Source organism: Pongo pygmaeus, chromosome 3 (assembly GCF_028885625.2).
Source record: "Pongo pygmaeus isolate AG05252 chromosome 3, NHGRI_mPonPyg2-v2.0_pri, whole genome shotgun sequence".
Lineage (NCBI taxonomy): Eukaryota > Metazoa > Chordata > Mammalia > Primates > Hominidae > Pongo > Pongo pygmaeus.
Window position 1 is genome coordinate 8,410,485 of NC_072376.2, and position 23,636 is coordinate 8,434,120.

At 42.0% G+C, this 23,636-nt stretch overlaps 1 protein-coding gene across 3 annotated transcripts in view; it reads left to right on the forward strand.

Annotated features, from left to right (window-relative positions):
- The window catches only part of STX18 (syntaxin 18), a 123,072-nt gene that overhangs the window by 60,768 nt on the left and 38,668 nt on the right, over positions 1-23,636 (forward strand). For all 3 annotated transcript variants that reach the window (XM_054484360.2, XM_054484357.2, XM_054484364.2), the window contains exons 2-3: positions 10,629-10,696; positions 22,814-22,929. In XM_054484360.2, the coding sequence (XP_054340335.1) occupies positions 10,629-10,696; positions 22,814-22,929 (184 nt within the window). The remainder of the gene's footprint in view (positions 1-10,628; positions 10,697-22,813; positions 22,930-23,636) is intronic.

A 23,636-nucleotide genomic window follows, 5' to 3' on the forward strand; every position in this document is an offset into this window, starting at 1 on the left:
TGCATACTAACTGAACAGCAAGCTGTGTCCACTGATTGAATGAAAAAAAAATAATGATTTTGTGTTACAGGGAACTTTTTACAATATGCCAGAGGGACCTACTGGAGTCTCTTTAATCTTGAACAATGCTTGTTTCTTGCAGAGGCAAATTATGCAAATCAGTACTTAGTGTTCCATAATCAATCAGGTCTTTGTTGGAAGTGTTGTGAGTGCCAGCAGAACAGAATTTCTATCATCCTGGGAAGGGTGATGGGGGTTGCAAGTCAAACCACTGCTGTGATCAGCAAAGGACACTTGCCGACTGCTTTGAACTCTCCCCACAGTCAGAATGCAGTCGTTCTTTGAGAAGAATCCCATCATTTTGTACCAGGGTTTTTGTTTTACAGTATATCGTGCTTTGGGTAATTCATAAAACACCCACGAAGGAACAGCTAGCAAGGCTGTTCTGTGGGTGACACATAAAAACAAAGCTGGGCCTGCCGCCTGGGATGGCAGCTGGCAGCCATGCTCCCAGAGCTCCCTTTGTGTGGAATCTGCCTAGAGTGCAGTGTTGCAGAATATTCCTGGACTCAACTCATCCGGGGTGCATATGTATGCTTAAAAACAATCTCATTTCAGCTTCATCCTGCACAGAATGGTGAACCTTTATTAATCCTTTGATTCCAGATCAAAAGAAAGAATCAGAGAAATTTTTAAAGTCCTTGGGAAAAAATTGTGCTGTTTTTGAGAGAGGTCCTGTTATTACTGCTGCTCTAATACTTGTGTTGCCATCTAGTGGATAATGGGAAGTATGTGGCTGCCTTAGTATGTTTGGAGTTTATTGTACCCTATTACTGATTCTTGAAGGGGATAAAAAATCAATTCAAAAAGTTCTTTAAAAAAAGAAAATCCCATGTGGAGCATTAAATAATTATTGAGGAGCCACTTTGGGCTAGGCAGATGCCTCAGCAGCTTATGTCAGGGAGACATGAAAACAATTCAAAAACTCACAAGATGGTGACATCTCTGCAAGGGGTATATTTGCAAGATGGATCCTTAACCTGGCCTGGAGATAGCAGGGAAGGCTTTAGGAGGTGTAACACCTGAGCAGAGCCTCACGCGTAGGAGTGAGTCAGAAGACAGGATTGGGAAGCGGGAAGGGCTTTGCATCTGGAGACGGCAGCAGAGCGTAGGGCACTGGCGGGCCTTGGGCGTGAGGACGTGGGCTTATCCTGGGTTAAAGGGGAAGGTAATGTAGTTTTAGTCAAGGAAGTATGTGGGAAGATTCACCCTTTTTGATTGTTGAATAACATGTTTTATCTGATTATAAGGATTATACATAGTAATTGTAGAAAAATTTTAAAGTGCAAAAAGTATGAAGAAGAAAGCAGTCTCCAAATCTTACCACCTACAATCATTGATAACCTTGATGAGCAGTCTTTTAGATTCCCCTCTATGTATGTATACAGCTCTAGGTATGCATTTCCTATGTTTTACGCATATGGGTCACACCATACATGCTTTGGGCAACCTCTGTTTTGTCTCAGCTTTTCCCCACTAGGTAATATGCTTATGGGACTTTCATCCATGTTAGTAGTTCCTGGTGTTGAGTCCATGTCAACTGTGTAGATCCACTGATAGGACCAGCTCTCACAGGAGACCTGTTTGCCTATTGGGATGCTGTGTTGTTTTGTTTGGTCTTTCCTAGTAAAACCTTTATGTGTATAAGAACAGATAATGTAAGAGAGTCTTTTCTTCCCCCTGTCAAATGCATCTCATGTAGGGACCATACTGCTGTTTTATAATGAATTTGCTTTTATGGTAGATGGGTTTTATGTAGAATTTCAATGTCTTGATGATCTAGGAAATTAGCCTCATTAAAATATAGCTAGTTAAAAAGTAAACTTGATTTATCTTTGGAGAAAGAATGGGATGAGTCAGATGAATGCCTGTAGTTTTAGAATGGAGTTTAAGTAACTTGTTTGGTTAAGTATTAGCCTAATGAAGGAGCCAGAGCCTGGCTGATCCTGGATTGTGGCTGTTAGTTCTGTGCTGGCCCATAGCTATAGACAGTGCCTTTCACCTGAACAAGTTAGATCTCACTACGTCCCTTCTACAGGTCCGGTAAATGTGACCTTCAGTGACTTAATTGTACTCAGATGGGACAGCAGGGTCATCTTTGTGGGTAGACTTGCAGAAGCTGAAAGCACACAGGCAATCGGTTTGAGACATACCAAATAAAAATTTATTTTTGTATTTATTTCAAACCATTTATACAGAATGTGTTAGTTTACTGTCTTCTCATCTGCAAAATGGGGTAATAATGATACCTACCCTAAAGGATTGTTAGGAGAAGCAAATCGGATGCATAGCATTTAGATTGGTGCCTGCCGTATAGTATGTAGTACTCAATAAAAATTGACTATTAACTTATGCCACTACTATTTTTTAAAAATAGTTTTTATCCAGTTCCCTTTTGTAGTGAAGCCCATGGAGATTAAGCAACTTGCTCAAAATTTCAGCTGGCAAAGGTTAAAAGTTTAGTGGAGCTTGTAAAATATATGCCTTTCTTCCCAGTCCAGTGGAACTACCTGAAAGAAAAATACAGGAGTCAGCAAGAAAAAGCCAAGTGGAGAACCTGACTTTAGAGTTGTGGCCCAATACGAGTGGAGCATGGGCCAGAATATACCCTCTGTGCTGTGGTTGATCTGAAAAGAGGAGAGGACGGGGCAGCATGCTCTCCCTTCTCGAAATCTGAACCCAGCTCTCTCCTCTTCTCTCTAAGAAGAGTGAGTAAAGGTTGGGAGATAGGCCAGGAAGATTGGTCCAGCTGAAGTCCCTCCACACGATGCATGGCAGTGGGGAATAAGGAATCCCTTCACAGTAAGTGGCAAAGCAGGGAGTAGAACACAGGCACCTTGGCCAACTCCCTGGATTTCATGCCTATCTTTCTTTTGTCCACCCTGATTCATCCAGGCCCCCCACAGAGTCTTTTGCCCAGAATTTCTCCTCTGCCCTCTACCCTATTCTTAGCTAAAAACTGGATATAGATTAACTCAAATGGGAGAATGAACAATCCTGGACGTTGCTTTCATTACTTGTTTAAACCATGTTTTCAGGTGGCTTGATGATTGATACTCAGAATGCACTGGTCACCGTTGTACTGCCAGTCTTTCTGACCATTCTTTTTCCTTGCTGTATTTGTGAACCTTCTTCTCAATATCCCTATGGGCTTGCCAATCCAAAGCCCCCCATGTCGCAAAACACAAGGAACAGTAGTAGCCAACTTCAGAGGAGACAAATGTCAGTCAGTGAAAACACTTTTTTTTTTTTTTCCGATCTTTCTGTATCCAGTGTAGTTAATTTGTTAAAAAATCAACATATACAAATACTCTCACAAATACTCTGATGAAGCTCAGTTTCTTTCTATGAAGAAAAATTCAGACCTAACTAAGCTAAACATAACTTGAACGCTGTGAGTCATACAGATCTGTGATCAATGCCAATTCTTCCATTTATTAGCCTCGTGACCTTGCATAGGTTTGTTTCCATGTTTACTAGGTGGGGCAGGAGGAGGTAATGTCTAATTCATACGATCGTTATGGAGGGGTGGAAACCACAGAGCACACGTCAAGCAGTTTATGCACTACCTGGCACGCATGTGGCGGGTGCTCTGTAAGTAGCGATCACGATTGGGTAAAATCAAGCGTGTACTGCATGTTGAATAGAGATGTAGTACAAAAAGAAAAGAACAGGTTGATGTTGATATTGCCCACATGGAGGCTTTTTCTCAGTTCCCCGGTGCTTCCTTGCAAATATAGTACTGGAAAACTGTAGTTGTGACTTGCCAGGATTCTGTGTAAATTTGGCAGTTAAGAACTCAAGACTGGTACTTAGACTGGCTGGATTGGATCCAGGCTTCAACCCACATGTCCCTGAGGAAATTCCTTATCCTCCCTCTGACTCAGTTTTCTCGTCCATGGGGCAGCCATGATGCTGTCACTGCCTCCTGGGCATTGCTGGGAGAAGTGGGTGAGTAGCGCACACAGAGCTCTTTTGGACTTCTGCCTGACTGGGAGTGAGCTCTCAGTGAAAGTTTTGTTGTTGTTTTTTAAGTGGCATTGATCCTGTTAAATGGAATTTAAGCAAAGATGCCAAGTACTTAGAAATAAAGTAGCCAGAGATTGTTGGGATTTAGTTGTTACTAAGTAAGGGTTGTTCCTAGTTTGGTAGCAGAAAATCTCTACCTCAAAATGACTAAAAATGCTAAAAGAAGAAAGTACTACATGAGTTTGTTTTGTTTTATTTTGTTTTGTTTTGAGACCGAGTCTCGCTCTGTCACCAGGCTGGAGTGCAGTGGCGCAATCACGGCTCACTACAACCTCCACCTCCAGGGTTCAAGCGCTTCTCCTGCCTCAGCCTCCCGAGTAGCTGGGATTACAGGCATGTGCGTCACTGGCTAGTTTTTTTGTTTTGTTTTGTTTTGTTGTTTTGTTTTGTTTTGGTTTTTTATTGTATTTTTAATAGAGACGGGGTTTCGCCATGTTGGCCAGTCTGGTCTCAAACTCCTGACCTCAGGTAACCCGCCCGCCTCAGCCTCCCAAAGTGCTGGGATTACAGGCTTAAGCCACTGCCCAAGCCCCGAGATTTTTTAAAATAACATGTTATTATGGAAAATTTCAAATATATACTAAAGTAGAATAGCACAAGGAACCCCCCATATAAGCATGTACTCACCTTCAGCCTTGAGCAACTCAGGACTCATTCTGTTGCATCTGTTACCTCCCCCTGTCTTATTGTGAAGCAAATCCTGGGCATTGTATAATTTTACTTGTAAGTTGTTCCGTGTATACCTCTAAAATATAAAGATTCTAAAAACAGAAAGATAAATGAAAACATAATCCTAATACATAATATCATTATTACACCTAAATGAAATTTATTATTCCTTAATATCACTAAATATTAAGTAGGAGATTCTTTAGTGAAATAACAATATACAATGGACATTAAAACGACTTTAACATCAAATGAAACTAAAAAACACCAACATATTTATTAATTTAACAGTACTGAGGGAGTCCATGCTAGTTCCCCGTAATGGTTAAGGGTTCTAGTTCCAGCTCAGTCAGTCTTGAGCTTTGGTTTCTTTCCACTAAGAGTATCTATTTCCACAGGTTATCAGAGTTAAGTGAAATAACTCATTTACAATAACTAGTATAGAGGAGACATTAAATAAATATTACATTCCTTTCCTTTTTCTTTTACCTACAGTTCAATTCTTGTTTTAAACTACAGTTTATGTTAGAAATACAGAATTCTCTATTCTTTGTCCATACCCTTCCTCTCTGATGGAGACATATTTAATATGGTGGTGTAATCAAACCGTAGCTCACTGATGAAAACTTTTTTCCGTAGTAGACCGTCAGTCTGATGGAAGACTGTTCACTTGTGAGGACAGATGATCTTGTGAAGCTGTTAGGTTGCCCAATCTTAGTAGATTTTACATGGTGATGCTGCACCTTCTGAACACACCTCACTGACTTTTCTAGGAGAACTGTTTATTTGCACAAACCTCTAGCTTGTCTCTCTTCATTTTTAAAATGCACTCAGTTATCTAGGTGCAGTCTGTGTGATATATTTGATACCTTTTTGATACAACTAGTACATCAGGATGTATCAGATCTTGAAGGCTTTTCTGCTGGATCTCCTTTTTTTTTCTCCTCCTCCCTTTTCCCCCTTTACCCCTTTCCAACATTTAGGCCATAGTGGGTATACAAAAATGAACAAGACAGAAATGCCAACCTCAAGGAACTTACTTGAAGTCTAGCGAGTATCACAGATAAATACTTCTGATGTAATGTGGAAAATGCAAACAGTTATCTACGAAATATAGAGGGAGGTGTTAGGGAAGGCTGCATAGAGGAGGTGTCATTTAAGCAGAGCCTGAAAGGTGGAATGGGGTTGGGATAAAGGAAGGCTTTCCAGGCAGAGGAAGAGCAGTCACAAAGACACAGAGCAGTGAAAATGGTGTGTTCCTCCTGCCGTCCAGACCTGTGAGCTGCCTCGAAACATGGGTTCAGCATCCAGAGCGCTCCCGGTTTTTAGCCCTTGCATCTTGTTACCTACTTGGTCCCACAGAGATTTCACCAATGATCCCTTTTTTCCCTATGCCCTTTCCCCACATTATTCAGTGAGATCAAAACTGTTAGAAATTGACACTAGTTTTAGATCCTTAAAATGCACTTTTATTTTACTCTGATTTCCTTATCAAACTTTGCACCAGAATGGCCTCTTTTTAGAAGTAAGAGCCATTCTCTTTATGTATATACATATTCCTACTTTATCATATTAAGTGAGTCTTCCAAAATTAGCACCACATGTGGAAACATTTAAAGTCCAAAACATAGGCCGGATATGGTGGCTTATGCCTGTAATCCCAGCACTTTGGGAGGCCAAGGGGGGAGGATCACTTGAGCCCAGGAATTTGAGACCAGCCTGGGCAACATAGCAAGACCCCATATCTACAAAAAAGAAAAAGGAAAAATCCAAAGTATACAACTATTTAACCTCTCTAAAAATGTGAAAATGTAACGAGCACATCAGAATTGTATGTGCTATAATATGCTGTCTTTGCCAGTTTATTCTGAAAAATAGGACTGAGCCTAACAGTAAATAGATTAAGCTTGGCCAAGAGTCTTTATAAAGTTAATGGTAGTCATGTGATTAAACAGTCAAATCATTCTCTGCAGAGATAATTGTATTATGCTATTTGGGGACTTAGGTATGCCTATGTAGATAAATCAAAAGATCTGTTGAACTTTTTTCTTTGTTGTTGATTTGTCATGATTTTTTTTTAAAGAAATTAATAGAAATTAATAGAAAATTCAGAGCTCTCAAATTTCTAAAGAAATCTTAATGTTCCTTTATTTTTTCATTCTCAGCATTTAAAATATCATACATTGTGTTCCTGTTAAGTATTGAGTTATTATACTGATGTTATTTAGTCAGCAATTACTTTACACGCCTCTTATCAAGAATTCTGTTTAATCCTGAACAAGCTGCACTCTGTTTTAATACTCATTTCATAGAAATTTCCCATTACAGAGCATATGAAGTTGGGATCACATTTGTTAGACAACTGCAACCTCTTGTATAATAATTATGTGCTTGTGGGCCTCTGTGGAGCTTGCTTGCTCCTGGCATTCATCCCCAGGCACCATCCCTCCCTTGTAGAATAGAACTAACTAAAAGTAGGGGTGGGCAGCTGGATCTAACCTGTATATTAGATTCCTCTGGACTTTTCAAAACTTTGTATGGAAAACTTTATGGCTTCTAAAAAAAAAAACCTGTTGTGGATAGTAAGGCTCTTAGTAGGTGTATTAGTTTCTCATTGCTGCTGTAACCAATTACGTCAAACTTGTGGCTTACAACAACACAGATTTATTATCTTATAGTTCTATAAGTCAGGTGTCCAAAATGGGACTCCCTGAGCTAAAACCAAGGTGTTGGCAGGACTGTGTTCTTTTCTGGAGGCTCTAAGGAAGGCCCATTGCCCTGCCCTTTCCAGCTTCTAGAGGCTGCCGACATTCTTTGGCTTCTTTTCCTCATCTTCAAAACCAGCAACATTGGAATGAGTCTTTCTCACATTGCATTACTCTCACTCTCCCTTCTGCCTCCCACTTCCACATTTACCGACCCTTGTGATTGAGCCTACTCAGATAATTCAGGATAATCTCTCTACTTTAAGGTCAGCTGATCAGCAACCTTAACTCATGTGCTGCATTAATGCCCTGTTGTCATGTAACACCATATAGTCACAGGTTCTGGCGATTAGGAGTTGGACATCTTACAGGGAGATGGGACTGGGGAAGCTGTAAAACCATTATTCTGCCTACTGTAGCAGGGATAATCCTTCTGGGATTATTCAGTACCCACTATTTATTCAATATTTAGTAAAAGTTTTTGAGGGTCTGCTTTGTGCCAGGAACTGTGCCTGACAAGCTCTGGGGAAAGAGAGAGGACTCTCTGCCCTCTCAGAGCTTGCAGTCTGGTGAAGGGAAATCAGTTTATGAACTAATCATTGTTATCATGAAGGAACCGGTGCTGAAATAGATGCACATGTAGCGTTTTGTGCGGGAATGGGATCTGACTGCAGCTGGGAGTGTAGGGTGAGTATGAGGAGGAGGAAAAGAGAATCTTAAACGAGGAGGAAGAATTTTCCTGGGAGAGAATGATGGGTGGGGCGTTCCAGGGAAAGGGAGAACCATATGAGTATGCAAGTGAGGGGAAGGCCTGGGACTTGGAGGCTGGAGTGGTGCGGGATGGAGGCTGGAATGGTGCGGGGTGTGCGGCAGGGACTTTCAGGGCTGAGTTGTGAAGGGCCTTAAGTGCTGCATTTGGGAGTTTGGACTTTTTCCTGTTGTTTAGACACTGAGATGACTCATTGGCTTCCCTTTGGCAAATCAGCATGCAGAGCTGCTTCCTTTAACTGCAGTGTATTTTGAAACCAGAATTCACCACTGTCAAATGTATTCTACCCACGCATTTCCCTTGCTTTGCTCATTTATGCTGTTCACATGGCCCCTGGAAGGAGTTGAGTGTTTGACCCCTGGTAGACAGGGGAGGAGGTAAGGAGATGGAAACCATTGAAGGTTTTAAAACAGAAGAGTAGCTTGGTCAAATCTTGTATGTGATGGAATGAACCCCTTGCTTGCGTATCTCTTAATTTTTTTCCCAACAGACTTAAAAGTCAGATTTCCAACCGGGCGCGGTGGCTCACGCCTATAATGCCAGCACTTTGGGAGGCCGAGGCGGGCAGATCACGAGGTCAGGAGATCGGGACCATCCTGGCTAACACGGTGAAACCCCGTCTCTATTAAAAATACAAAAAAGTTAGCCGGGCGTGGTGGTGGGTGCCTGTAGTCCCAGCTACTCGGGAGGCTGAGGCAGGAGAATCGCGTGAACCTGGGAGGTGGAGCTTGCAGTGAGCTGAGATGGCGCCACTGCACTCCAGCCCTGGTGACAGAGCAAGACTCCATCTCAAAAAAAAAAAAAAAAAAAAAAGTCAGATTTCCTGATGCAGCCTAAGTGGAAAGCAGGAACAGGATTGTAAGGCAGGCAGGCAGTGGTGGTGCACTGGGACACACGCTGAATTTGGACTCAGTCCTGAGCTTTTGAAACCAAGCTCACATACTAAATGTGTAACCTTGGACAAGTCACTTAGCTTTTCCCAAACTGGTTAATGAGAACAATAAGAATCATAGCACAGCAGGGTTGTTGGGAAGAGAAATAGTCCATGTACGTGAAAGTGTTGAGCAGTGTCAGGGATGGTGGACAGTCTCTCAGTCCTGATTTGCTATCTGTGAAATAAATGAATATTGTGACCATACTTAATTCTTTTTCTTTGATTTGTTTGCTTACAATGCCTTAGGGTATTTTTCTGAATCACATTCATAATAAGAGTCTAGACTATGTGGGAAATTTAGCTGAACCCAAACTGACATCTCCAGACAAACCATGGATGTTTCTTTTGTGATCAGTGCTATTTTGTATTTAGGCATATACTCATTCCACAGTGTTTATTGATCACCTCTGTGCTTCTTGTTGTGCTTACAACTGTAGGGAAAGCTGGGCGGCCCCTCCTTGCATAGTTCTGCCACTGACAAAGAAGTGTGTATATAAAAGTTAGGTCAGAGTACATGGCCATGAATAATTGAGTGCCAAGAGGGTGGTGTGCAGAAGTCCTTTTAAGATCAGAGCAAAGTGAAAATTAGCCTGGATTGGCCTTGACAGAAAAACTTCCATGGAAGAGATGAAAGTTCAGCAGACCTTGTAAGGCTGGGGCCATGTGTGTTTGGAACGAGTGCAAAGTGTGTGAGTCGGAAGCTGGAGTAAGACGTCGTCAGAGGACCAGCAGGCCACTGGCTAGTAATCATTCTCCCTCTGGAAACACATTTGTTCCTATTGACTGTAGTCTGAGCATTCTTTCCACCACTTTTTATTTATTTGTGAATTGCTAGTTCCATGCACAGTACCTGGCATGTGGTAGGTGCTTTAGAATAGGTTTTTATTATACTAGAAACAGCCATCACAAACACAGTGCTTTGTACCTGTACCTTTGAGTTTTCTTCATCCATGGAAATAGCCCATAGGAAAGACAGAGATTTGCTATGTGGGGATAAATGGTTACCCCTGAATCTTTGCTTTAACTCTGCTGCTCTGCATGGGCCCTATTTACAAACCCAACAGCTTCAGCTTTAGAACTGTCCCTTAGAACACTTGGAAGAAGGAATACTTGCTGTACAATTTTAGCTAAAGAAAAGAAAAGGAATTAACCTTATTGAACACATGCTATGTAATTACTAGACATGCATTATCTCATTTCATCTTTAACTTACCTAGAAATCACCTATTCATAGTGTCATAGGTCCTAACGATTAGAGGTAGAAGGAACCATCGATGAGAGACTGAGGCCTAGGAATGGTAACTAATTTGTGACTGTACGAGAGTCCAAAACCGACGGTGCTCAGTTTGTAGCTTCAGAATCTTTCTGCAATTTGCATTTTATTCTCTATTAATTTAAAATTCATTACATGGGTGTAACATATCTATCTATATAAACTGTTGGCTTTCTTTTTTAATTTTAGATTTCTCACATTGGCAAACTGAGAGATTTTCTTCTGGAACACAGGAAAGATTATATTAATGCTTATAGGTAAGTACATATTTTTTTACCAGGACTTTGGTGACTGTGTTCTTTCCTACACCTGTATTTCTTTTGCGCTTTTTGCCCCCACCTTTTTCTTAATAACTCAGAGTTGTAATGAGGAAGACCAATTTGGCAGTGGAAAAATCTCCTCAAAGCAAAAGGCTCTGCTGTACTCCATGTCCTCAAAAGTCATGAAATCACAACAGCAATATCTTCCAGTCTATTTGTATCTCTATATGTACCATTATCTCCTTTCAGATGAAACTCACTCCATGAATACTTACAGAGCTGTATTTGAAGCTGGGGACACATGTATTTGTATGCCCTGAACCTGTGGAAGAACAAAGTTTTCAAGCCTCTGCTAAGCTATTTTTGCCCATCTCTTGCAGTCCCAGTCTGTGACACCAGTTTTGCTGTTTTGGTGACATTCTCATGAGCACATTTCAGTCCTTACCCTCATGTCGCTGGATCATGCCTCCCTCACCAATTCCCAGTCCTCGGTCCTGATGGCCATTTTCTTCTTTTGTCCTTTTCCCAGGCTTTTGACACCTGCTAGAGGCAGCTACACACCCACTTTGGCATAGCCTTCATTTCTTAGGGCACTCTTGATGAATCCTTCTGTTCATCCCCTCATGTTACTCATGTTGACATTCCTTTTGGTGGCTAGGTCCAGTTTCTACTCAGTAGTCAGAGTGTTTTTTAAACTTTAATTGGATTATGTCACCACCTGAGTAAACCCACCATGAATACCGCATTGGAATTAGCATTAATACCAGCCTCTACACTGCGGTCTCCCCACTCCTGATCTAGCCCCTGGCCTCATTTCTAACACCGCCTTCCCACGACGGTGCTCCAGCCATGCCAGCCTTCCTTAAAGGTGCCATGACCTTTCCTGGTGCAGGCCCCAGGCCTATGCTGTTCCTCCTCTTCCCACGGTGGTTTCCTTTTCAAACTTAAAGGCTCAATTTAATAGTCCCTCTTCCGAGAGGCCTTCTCTCACTACCCTTTATAAAATAGATCTCTTCTGTTAGTTAGTTTCTCCACCCTGTATATTTTCTTCAGTAACTAAACACAATTTGTAATTATTTAATAATTGCAGTTTATTATCTGTCTTTGTCACCAGGCTGTACATGTCACGAGGTCAAGGACCTTGTTAGGTTTCCATCAGGTTTCCGTAGTTCCTCACCCATATTTGGCACTCAGTAAATACTTGTTGAATGAATGATTTCCTCCTAGTCCTAAAGTCCATGACTAGCCCAGCAGTACTCAACTGTGGTGATTTTGCACCCCAGGGGACATTTGGCAATGTCTGGAGACATTTTTGTTTTTCCCAGCTCGGAAGAGGAGTACTGCTAGCATTTAGTGGGTAGAGGCCAAGAATGGGCAAAACTCAGGACAACTCTCCAAACAGGGACTTACGCGGCCCAAAACTGAGGAGGTGCTGACATTGAGATCCCCTGCTCCAGCCTGACCCCTCACTCCAGATTAAACTTCCTGGTTCGTCACAGGTTTATTGAATTCTAGATGCTTAGGGCACGTCTGGGAATAAAATACAAATATTCCTGCCCTCATGGCGTTTGCATTCTTGTGGGCTGGCAAAGACAAGCACTACGTGTATAGTACATTAGGTCATAGGTCCTATGGAAAGAAAGGGAAGAGTAGAACCAAGGTAACAGGGATCGGGAGTGCTGGGAAAGCTCATGATTCTTACACAGAGTAGTCAGGAAGGCCCCATTGAGGTGGCATCAGAGCCTACTCCTCTGTAAAGTTTGGAACCTCTAATAGGATCTCTCAGTTCCCTCCTCACCTCATCACTTTCTTTCCACCTGTCATAGAGAAACCCCTCTCTTTGTTTTTAAGGATACTGTCCTACTTGTGTATAAACTAAAGGGAAGAAAAGAGCCAGATGACCAAAAATAGCTGGGAGTCATGAACGCAGCAGTACCTGAGAAGTGGTGCGAGTGCATCCTTTATGTCATCACTCACACCGCCTCTCAGGTACCGCTGTGTTCATGATTCCCAGCCAGTTTTCATCATCTGGCTCTTTTCTTCCCTTTAGTTTATACATTAAGCGGTACAAGCACATCCTTTATCTCATCACTCACACCGCTTCTCAGGTACTGCGGTATTCATGATTCCCAGCTATTTTTGGTCATCTGGTTCTTTTCTTCCTTTTAGTTTATACATTTGACTTTGCTTACTCCTTAAGCCACAGGCACTGTCGCTTCATTTCACGTCAGTGCCAAACATGGGGAGAAAGTCTAATCAGGGATCAGCCAACTTTCTATAAGAGCCAGATAGTATAGTTTAGGTTCTGTGGGCCACATATGGTTTCTGTCGCATATTTTTTGTTTTGTTTTTTCACAACCTTTAAAAACCTTTAACCATTCTTAGTTCTCAGACCATAGGGAGTCATGCCTACAGGCTAGACTTGGCCTACAGACTGCAGTTGACGTGACCTCTGCTTCCTCACCTTTTACTCCGTGCCAACCATATGGCTCTGTTTCCCTCACTTTTCTGAAATTTTTCTCCTCATGCTCATCTGTGACTTCCTAATCACCAAATCCAGTGGCTTTTCCTCAAGGGGAATATAAATAGACTCGTATGGTACACACTCTGGTGTGTCTACCTTCTTTTACTCCACATGTTTTTGAGGTTCTTGCATGTTGTGTATACCAGTAGTTTGTTCCTTTCTGTCGCTTTATTATTTGTAATATTCCATTGTGTGACGTTACCACAGTTTGCTTATCCATTTATCTAATAGAGAATACTGGGCTATTTCCACTTTGAGACTATTAGGAATAAAGCCTTTGTGAGTAGCATCTTCTACAAGTCTCTTTTTGGGCATACTCATTTATTTCCTTTGAATAAATACCTAGGGGTGAAATTAGTGGGTCATACAAATGGTAGGTGCATGCTTAGCCTTAAAATAAACTACCAAGCAATTTTTCAAAGTGGTTTTTCACTCCTTGTAGCAATGCATGAGAGTTATAATTGCTCCCTATCCTTGCCAACATTTGGCGTAAATAGGCTTTTCAATTTTAACCATGATAATGTAACCGAGCACAGGCTCGGCTGCTCACCGCTTGCAAAGCCAATAACAAGGACGAAAGGAAGGTGACTTTATTTCCAGAGCAAGCAGTGGGAAGGCAGGAGCGATGCTGAGTACTAGGTCTGTGTGTCTCTTTCTGGTAGCTATCATCGCAGGCTGGCGACATGTCAGCAATGGCCGGGTTGTAGACTACCCGCCTTGAGGTAATCTCTGGAATTTTGCAGTTAGGTCTCCATCCTCAGTCTATCTCAAGTTAGCCCCTGCAACTTCCAGGTAAGCACATAATTAGATACATACAGTTAGGTAAATGTGCATGGTGTAAGGGAATGTATGGTGAGAAAGGGAGGGGACGTGGTGTTTCAGAGAAAGTACGTTTCAAGGCTGTATTCTAAGACTAAGGAGGAAAAAAAGGGTTTCTGCAGTAAGCCTTAGGATTACATCTTGAGACTAGGGAGAAAAGAGAAAAAGGAATAAAAAGTTTTAAAGTGCACTTTCAGGCTAGCCTGATTCCAGTGACAAATGTGAAATGGCAAGTCACTGTACTTGAAGTGTGTCCTTCTCTAATGAGAATGGTGTTAAGCGCCTTGATGGTTTTTTCTCAGCTCTTCTACTTTGCCACAGCCTTTGATCCTGTTGACCATCATCAGTTTCTTGAATTTTCCTATTCCCTTGACTTCCATTACAGTATTTTTTGGCTCCTCTCACCACTCATTTTTGCCTCTTTGTCCTTCATCTATCCCATAAGAACTCCGGGGCTCTGTTTCAGGCCCTTTTCTTTTATTTGTCTCTAGTTTGCTTAGAAAAAAAGTTCTATCTACCTACCTAGCTACCCTCCCACCCACCCCCCATGCCCACCTTATCTTTCCATCCTGAATGTTTATTCTGTGTTAGGTACTCTGATAAGCACCAGTTATTCATATCTTATCTCATTTGGTCCTCACATCAACCCTATGAGGAAGGCACTGCTGTTAAGCCTGTGTGGCAGGCAGGCAATGAAAGCGTAGCGATGGCATAACCTGAAGATCACAGCTGGTGAGCCTCTGAGCCAGGGCTGGCCATGGAATCCTTGCCCTTCCCCACCACACATTCTTACGACCTACTGTGGCTTCCTCTCTCACCAGTATGCCAGTAGTGAAACCACCTTTGCAAAGGTTTTAACAGTGGGAAAATTATGACAGCGAACGAGATCTGACCTAATCAACTCCGTCTTGCCTTTAACCTCCCAGATGCCCTTGATCATTACTAGCCATAGGCCAAACTAACTTTGGGAGGAAGTTAATTTATAGTTTAACTTTGAAACAAAAGTGACAACAGCCCCTCTTGGAAACAAACCCCCTTCTTGCTTGGGGACAAGGCCACCTTTGTAAAACCAACAAATTAGCCACGAGATTAGAAATTACGGCTCAGGAGTTATGTAGCCAGAGGCCAGAAGACCGCTAACCTCCGCATTTGCTCCTATAGATAACATTACTGCTATAAAACCTAAGATTGATGTTAGAGGTATTTTCAGACCCCAAATTTTGATGGATCAGCTGGCACCATGCAGACCAGGACACTGGCTCATCTGGTCTTATGGCCCCCACCCAGAAACTGACTCTGTGCAAGAGGACAGCTTCGACTCCCTAGGATTTCATCCTTAATCCAACCAATCAGCATTCCCCATTCCCTAGCCCTCTGCCCACCAAACTGTCTTTTAAAAACCCAGCCTCCAAATCTTCAGGGAGGCTGATTTGAGTAATAATAAAACCCCAGTCTCCCTTTTAGACAGCTCTGTGTATATTTAACTCTTTCTCTATTGTAGTTCCCCTGTCTTGGTAAATGAGCTCTATCTGGGCAGTGGGCAAGATGAACCTGTTGGACGATTACAGTTGTTCCTATATGCATGTCATGAGCACAGGCTTTTCCCAGTCCCCATTGCCACTGTCCTGCTCGCCCAGCACCTGTGAGCAGCACCGTTCCCATGCATGCTGCCCGCTCCTCCCATCCGCTCTAGAGTGCTTCAGTGCAGCCTTTGTCACTTGCCTGATTTCTTGGTTCTCAACTCCCTGCTCTTTGTCCCTTCCTCTCCTGGTCTGTCTAGAAGGCACACATGTAGTCCTTATCATCGTAGATAGAATCACATGCTTCCCTCTTCAAATCCCTTCTCTGCCTGCAGGATGTGGCCCATCCATACTTCTTAGATAAGCAAGACTTTTCATTACCCTCACCCACTTTTCCATCCTACCCCTTTCCTTCATGTGCCCTACAGCTGCATTCAGAATTAACATTTGTTCTGCCTCCAGGCCTCCACTCACGCTATCAGGTTGGCCTGTTGCTCTTTACTCGAATCCACACATGTCACATGTTCACATGCTTCCATCCTGAGAGACCCATTTATCACCACCACCTTCTCGGTAGAGCCTGCTCGGGCCCTGCCTTCCTATCTGAAAGCCATCTCTCCTGCCTCTGAGTACTGACAGCTCTTTCTCTGTGCTTTTCTTATGGTACTTCTCACATGTGCCTGGTAGAAGAGTTATTTGTTCATAGTCACTTCTACCACATTTCTTGAGGTGAAAAACTGTGTCCTACTCATCTCTGCATGTTTATAGTGCCATGATTTGATCAATTTGATTCATTAATCAGTTTACTCATTCTGCAGTTATTTATTGAGTGCCTACCATGTGCCATAGACTATGCCAGGCATGGAGTATAAAATAGTGAACAAACACAAACATGGCTGTCCCTGCCTTCATGGAGCTGCTAAAGTATTCATGTCAACAGGTAACATTGCAGATATGATAGGTACTGCAAAAACAGAGTACAGATAGCTTTTTATTTTTCCAACTTTTAAGTTCAGGGGTACATGTGTAGGATGTGCAGGTTTGTTACATAGGTAAACGTGTGCCATGGTGGTTTGCTGCACAGATCATCCCATCACCCAGGTATTAAACCCAGCATCAATTAGCTATTCTTCCTGATGCTCTCCCTTCTCCCACCCCCGACCCTCCAACAGGCCCAGTTTGTATTGTTCCCCACCACCTCACGTCTATGCGTTCTCATAATTCAGCTCCCATTTATAAGTGAGAACATGTGGTATTTGGTTTTCTGTTCTTACGTTAGTTTGCTGAGGATAATGGATTCCAGCTCCATCCATGTCCCTGCAAAGGACATCATCTCATTCCTTTTTATGGCTGCATAGTGTTCTGTGATGTATGTGTTCCACATTTTCTTAATCCAGTCTATCATTCATTGATGGGCATTTAGGTTGATTCCATGTCTTTGCTATTGTGAATAATTCAGTGATGAACATATAAGTACTTGTCCATGTATCTTTATAATAGGATGATTTATATCCCTTTGGGTAGATACCCAGTAATGGGATTGCTGGGTCAAATGGTATTTTTGCCTCTAGGTCTTTGAAGAATCGCCACACTGTCTTCCACAGTGGTTGAACTAATTTATGCTCCCACCAACAGAACAAAGATACAACATACCAGAATCTCTGGGATGCAGCTAACACAGTGTTAAAAGGGAAATTTATAGCACTAAATGCCCACATCAAAAAGCTAAAAAGATCTCGAGTTAACAACCTAACATCAAAACTAAAAGAACGAGAGCCAAGAGCAAACAAACCCCAAAGCTAGCAGAAGACAAGAAATAACCAAGATCAGAGCTGAACTAAAGGAGATAGAGACACAAAAAAAAACCCTTCGAAAAAATCAATGAATCCAGGAGCCACTTTTTTGGAAAAATCCAGATTTTTGGAAAAAATTAATGAGATAGACTGTTAGCTAGACTAATAAAGAAGAAAAGAGAGAAGATTTAAATAAACACAGTCAGAAATGTTAAGAGGGATGTCACCACTGACCCCACAGGTATACAACTGCATGGAAATCAAACAACCTGTTCCTGAATGACTCTTGGGTAAATAATGAAATTAAGGCAGAAATCAAGAAGTTCTTTGAAACTACTGCAAACAGGTAGCTTTTGAGGAATTTAGCCTTGTCAGAGAAAGTGTCCTTAAAGAAGTGACATTTGAGCTGAGCTCTGAAGGAGTACGAGTTACCTAGGTGTAAAGCAAGAAGGAAGGAAGAGAATCCAAATGCAAGGGGTTGGCATGTGCATACACCCTGCGGACAGCGTCTGTCCTATTGTGAAACATGCAGAGATGAAAAAGATAGTTTCTCATACACTAAATATTTATCGAGCAGATGAAGGAATGATGCAAGTCATCGAAAATGCCATTTGGAAAGAAAAAGAGAAAAAAACATTCTAAGCAACACTTCTAAAACGGTTTCTGGAATAGACTCCAGCTCTCCACAGACAGTGGGAGTACAGGTGTCTTGTCTCGTCTCTTCCCCTAGCTCCATTTGCACTGGCTTTAGGATGGCATTTTACCGTAGGACTCATCTTCAAATGTATTATGTAAATTAATGAAAAAGTTGGATTTGACAGGTAAGATAACATCATTAGGAGCATCTTTTTAGGATTTCATCTTTATAAAACAAGGGTTGGTTGCATTTCAGAAGCATTCCTGTCACAAAGATAGAGAATATAAAATAAATCCTGCTTTTTTAACTTTGTCAATATATGCAAAAATGGAAATACTTCTTATAAATTCTCCAACAGAGAAAAATAATTATACCCTAGTTGAATTTTAAATAATCCTTGATGCTTTGTCTACTTGTACTTAACATACATAGGCAATTTTATGCTTTTAAATGCACTTCATTTGCATTATTTTGGAATATACTAAAATAATTATTCTGATGCATAGTACCAAGAAAACCTTATTTTTAAGCTCTCAGTTAAAATAGTTGGTTAACACTAGATCGCAGTGTCAATTTTATTTCTAAAGGTGTGTATGTGTATCAAATACTGATTTGATAGGCTGTAAAAAATGGAAGCTACAGCGATTTTGTAAAACTTTACAAAACTTGTATAAAGCTCTCAATTTGTAGCTTCTTTCTTTAGTATCTGACAACTTAGGTTGACGAAATGGTTGTAAATATCTTTCATAGAAATCGCTTATTAACTTCCCTTTTCCTTGAAAAGAAATCCAGCAAAGTAAATGCTTTGAGTGCTGGTTTGATTCACACCACTCCTTACGAACCATGTGAATCTGTGAAACTCAGTGTCTTCCTCTAATGCCAGAGGTCAGCAAATAACAGCCACAGGCCAAATCTACATTTTAAATATACTTTTAAATGTAGGTACATATTTTAATGTTGGGGAAAAAATAATAAGGATATTTTATCACATGTGAACATTATATGAAATTCAAATTTCAGTGTCCATAATAAAGTTTTATTGGCACACAGCCACGCTTATTTGTTTACATATTGTCTAGGGCTGTTTTTATGCTACAACAGCAGAGTTGAGTAGCTGTGATGGGCTACAAGGCCCACAAAGTCTAACATGTTTACTCTCTGGCCCTTTTCAGAAAAAGTTTGCAGAGCCAACAGTGGGAGGGATAATAACTCAGAAAGCAGTTGAGAGGTTCAAAGCAGACAGTATGATTGAAATGCAATGTGAGAAGAACAACACAGTGGCATCCGGTGTTCTTCTGGAACTTTGCAGTTGTTTTAAGCTTTCGATGTAATAGTGATGTTAAGGCAGTTATTATACTCAAACAGCAAAAGGAGGCTCCTGCACGCTGTTTTTCGGTGTTCCCAGACTACTGCAGCATGGATTCTCATCTTAGTACAGTAAAGAGGGCCTAAGCCTTCCCCTTTCCCAGCTCCAAGGGCAGCAAATGCTAGGACTGAGGATCGGGTTCCCTAGGGCCAGTGCCAGCTCTGCCACTTATGGGCAGATAACTTCAGAAGATAGAACTGTTGTCCCCGAGGCATTCTTCGTCTTGTTAGGTCCATCGCCTCATTCTAGAAACTCAGTCTTTTTTTTTTTTAAGGTGGTTTTGCTATGTTGCCCAGGTTAGCTTCAAAATCCTGGGCTCAAGTGATCCTCCTGCCTCAGCCTCCTGAGTAGTTGGGACTATAGGCATATGACATGGTACCCAGCTAGAAACTCAGTCTTTTACTCATTTTCCTGAGGCCAGTTGTTCATTGCCAACTCATGCACACTGAATTCTACTCCACCCCCGTTTTGGTCCCTGTGAAAGAGCGTGGGCTTTGGGGTCAGTCACACCTAAGTTCCAGTCCCAATCCTGCCATGTATTTATCATGTGAATGAATATAACTCACCTTTGTGCTAGTTTTCTTTTTTATAAAATGTGGATGATGTTCTTGTGAGGATTAAATTAGGTGGGTATGAGAGTTCCTGACACATAGAAGTCTCCTGGTGAATGATAATTGAATTGGAACCCCATTTGACCTATGATGCAGTTGCAGGGGGTTGGAGGGTATTGGTTATTGAACAAGACAAAACCCACCTCTGTTTCCTGCCAGAGAGTTGGGAGGAGGGAGAAAGAAAGAAAGAAATGGAGGCAGGAGTCAGATCAACACAGTGGAGACCCATGTGTCATATCAGCTTTATCATTGGTAAAATGTAGGTCAGCAAACAAAGCTTTGTTTTGCAGGCGGGTGGCCTTGTTGATACTCTGCTCTTGAATTAAACACACTCAGGCATTAGTGCCACTGAGCAGCCACAGGCCCTGGAGCACAGACAGCAGGGACAGGCCCCTTTGCAACATAGGAGAGAGAGGAACAGAGCAGAACCTCTGCAGTCTCTAAGTAGGCAAAAGAGAGGAGAGAAAGGTGTGGTGACTATATGCACCCCGTGATTTCTGCCAGGGGGCCAGAGGGAGGAGGCTCTGGGAGGAGGCAAGGTGTCATTTGGGGAAGTTGGTTCCCACAGAAACATGAGGATTAGGGAATAAGCATTCCCCCCGGTAGCCCAGGTTCTGTCCAGATGGAGAAAGGCCACCCTTATTGTCTCTCATCAAGTTCTCCCTCCCAAAGGTGGTAGACTGCTTAAAGCCTTTCTTTTTTACTTTTCTGCCCTCCCAATGCAATGTGCTAGCCTTGGCCTGCTCCTAGAAACATTTTATATGGAGTATGATCATGGAATTGAAAGAATATGTGTAGAAATATTGCCTTCAGACCTATGAGGCTTTGTTAGTTTGACGTAATTAGGAAGCTGTAATTTTTTCCAGAATGTAGAGCTCAGACTTTATTGACCCATTTAATTTTTTTTAATAATGACATTTTACTAGAGCAGAACAGCATGTAACCTAGATAGCCTCTGGCTAGATCTCTGAATGATTTTAATTAAAAATAATGTCTCCACTTCTGGTAGATGGACCTTTTCCACAATATCCTGGCAACAAAACAATCTGGGAGAAGAAACTTTCTTGGTTTCTGTTGTTCTTACTAATAGAATAACCATACTGTCAATTTTCAATTTAGAAGGTTAATGTATATATATAATGTTTCCTAAAGGAACATTACCTTTTAATTAAATAATCAGTTTTATCAAATTAACCTTTAGACCTTTTCAATTTCACTGAGCTGAGTTTCCATTAAATCAAAATATAGAGTAGGAGGATGTTAATCTAATGTTCTTGGAACTAGTCATTTCTAGGTCTGTTCTGTCTGCAGGGTACATATTCACTAAGTTGGTACCTTTCTGACTCATTTGTCCCTGACCCCGTTAGCCTCTATTTCTGATGAGAAGGTTCCTAGTAGGGATGAACCTAAGGCTTTGGCCCCTCTGCTTGCTACTCTGGCTCCTCCCCAGAGGGGAGCCATTCATCTGGTGTTGGAGGTGGGCCGGGGTTGGGGAGAGGGGATTGAGCTTGCTGACTTAGCGCCTTTGTCTCACTGTTGGGTCTTCCCTCGGACAGAGTCCATTCTCTCATGGTTGCCATCCCAAGCCTAAGTAACTAATAGGACAAGATCCTAAGGAGCGTTGGAATAAGGAACTAATTCCATGTCACTCTTCAAGTTCCACTGAGAGAGGATCATCTATTCCCTAGGAGGCTGGAGGCTGTGGGATTTCTTTTTCCAACTCTTCCTTAGAAAATGTGGAAGTGGGGTAGGGGCCGTGGGGTAGGGGTGACTCCAAGGGAGGAGAGGATGCTTATCTGGTGATTGGGAGTGAGAAGGACTTCGTGCTCATCTCACCCCTTTCTTTTTCAGAAGGGCCTGTCCTCAGGATGGATGTGCCTTAAGTTTCCTAGAGAAGGCTTTGGGAGGGGGATGCCTACCTGTCTTGGGGTGGGGGAAAAAATCGGTTCAGGAGGAACTTACTAGGGAGCACAGTCGTAGCTGTGTATCAAGCACATTCTCCAACTCAGGCTCATTCATTGGTTCAATTCATTCAAAAGTATTTATTACTGATTTATTAATTGATCAGCCTATTAAAAATGCTAGGCATTGCTCATGATGATGGGCATACAGCAGTGAACAAACAGAAGTCCTTGCCTTTGTGGAACTTACGTTTTTAGGGGGGAGAGACAGGCAAGAAAAGAAATAATTACACAAAATATATGGAATGTTAGAGTGGGGTAAGTATCTTTATGGGGAAGGAAGAAGGGAAGTGGGATAGAAAATGTCAGGAAGGGGACAGTTTATAAAGAAGGATTAGGGAAGGCCTCATTAAGAGGGCAACATGGAGTAAACAACTAAAAGAAGTAAGGGATGCATTGATGCAGCTATCTGGGGAAAGAACATTCCAGAAGGAGGAGGCAACCAACATATGTAAAGGTCCTGAGGTGAGAGTGTGCCTGGAATGTTTAGGGAACACCCTCCACCCTCTGATTCAGTCATTTTGTGGTGTGAGACCCTTCAGTAGCTGCTCCATTGTTCTCAAAAGCAGAGCCTGCATTCTTCATAAGCCTGGCTTATGCTCTAGCCCTGACTCCACGCTCCTTCTCCCTCTCCCTCTCGCCATCTGGCTTATGTCAGTTGGGTCTATTCTGGAGGATTTTCTACCACACACCCTTCATATGTGTTCTACTATCTATCTAGATGGTTCTCTCACCTTTTCACCTGGCCTGTTCCTCCTCACTCTTCAAGTCTCAGCTTGAATGTCACTTGATCAGGGAGGCCTTTTCTTCTCTTCCCATCCCACTCAGCCTATAATTATGTTATCATTTGCTGCTGCCCTTTCCTTCGCTGTCTTTTTTTTAGCCATACCATGTCTGAATATGGGAGGATGACAGACACAGAACGAGACCAGATAGACCAGGATGCCCAGATATTTATGAGGACCTGTTCAGAAGCAATTCAACAACTACGAACAGAAGGTAAAGTGCTCCGAAAGATGCAAACGGGCAACCATGAATAAAGCAAGTAGTTAAACAAGATGCATATGGTGCGGCCAGTTAAAATTCCCTCTTCTTATTTCGATTTAGGTTTTAAAACGTTAAAATCTTTTCTTTCTTGATCAGTGTTTTAACCAAAGCTGTTAAAAGTACTGAAAAGGCTGTATCATTCAAGTTAAACCAATGGGAGGAGGGAGATGGAAAGGACCTCTCCAAACAGAACCAAAAATGTATCTAGGGGCCAGGGACAGTGAAGACAAATTTGTGTGTGTGTGTGTGTGTTCTGTGTGGCAAATTGTATGTGTGTGGGTGTGTATGTGTGTATGCACATGTGTGCCTCTGTTCTGTGTGGCATTTAGTGGGATGGGAGTTGACAGCAGCCTGGGGTACTTAAGCTCTACTTGCAATATTCAAGTAAACTTTCCTATCAAACCTTCAAGGTTAGGAGGAAGGCTCTGGAGCCAGGGCTGCTTAGGTTGCACCCCAACTCCACCCGTCCGAGCCATATAGCACTCTGCAAGTCACTTAATCTCCCTGGGCCTTGTTTTTTGTCTATGAAATGCAGACAATTAGGGAATGTATCTCTAGGGTTGTTATGAGAATTAAGTTAAATTCCTACAGCATGCTTAGAACTGTGTCTGGCACAAGAATGCTTATTATCTCACTTTCGTTGATGTTTAATTCTCACT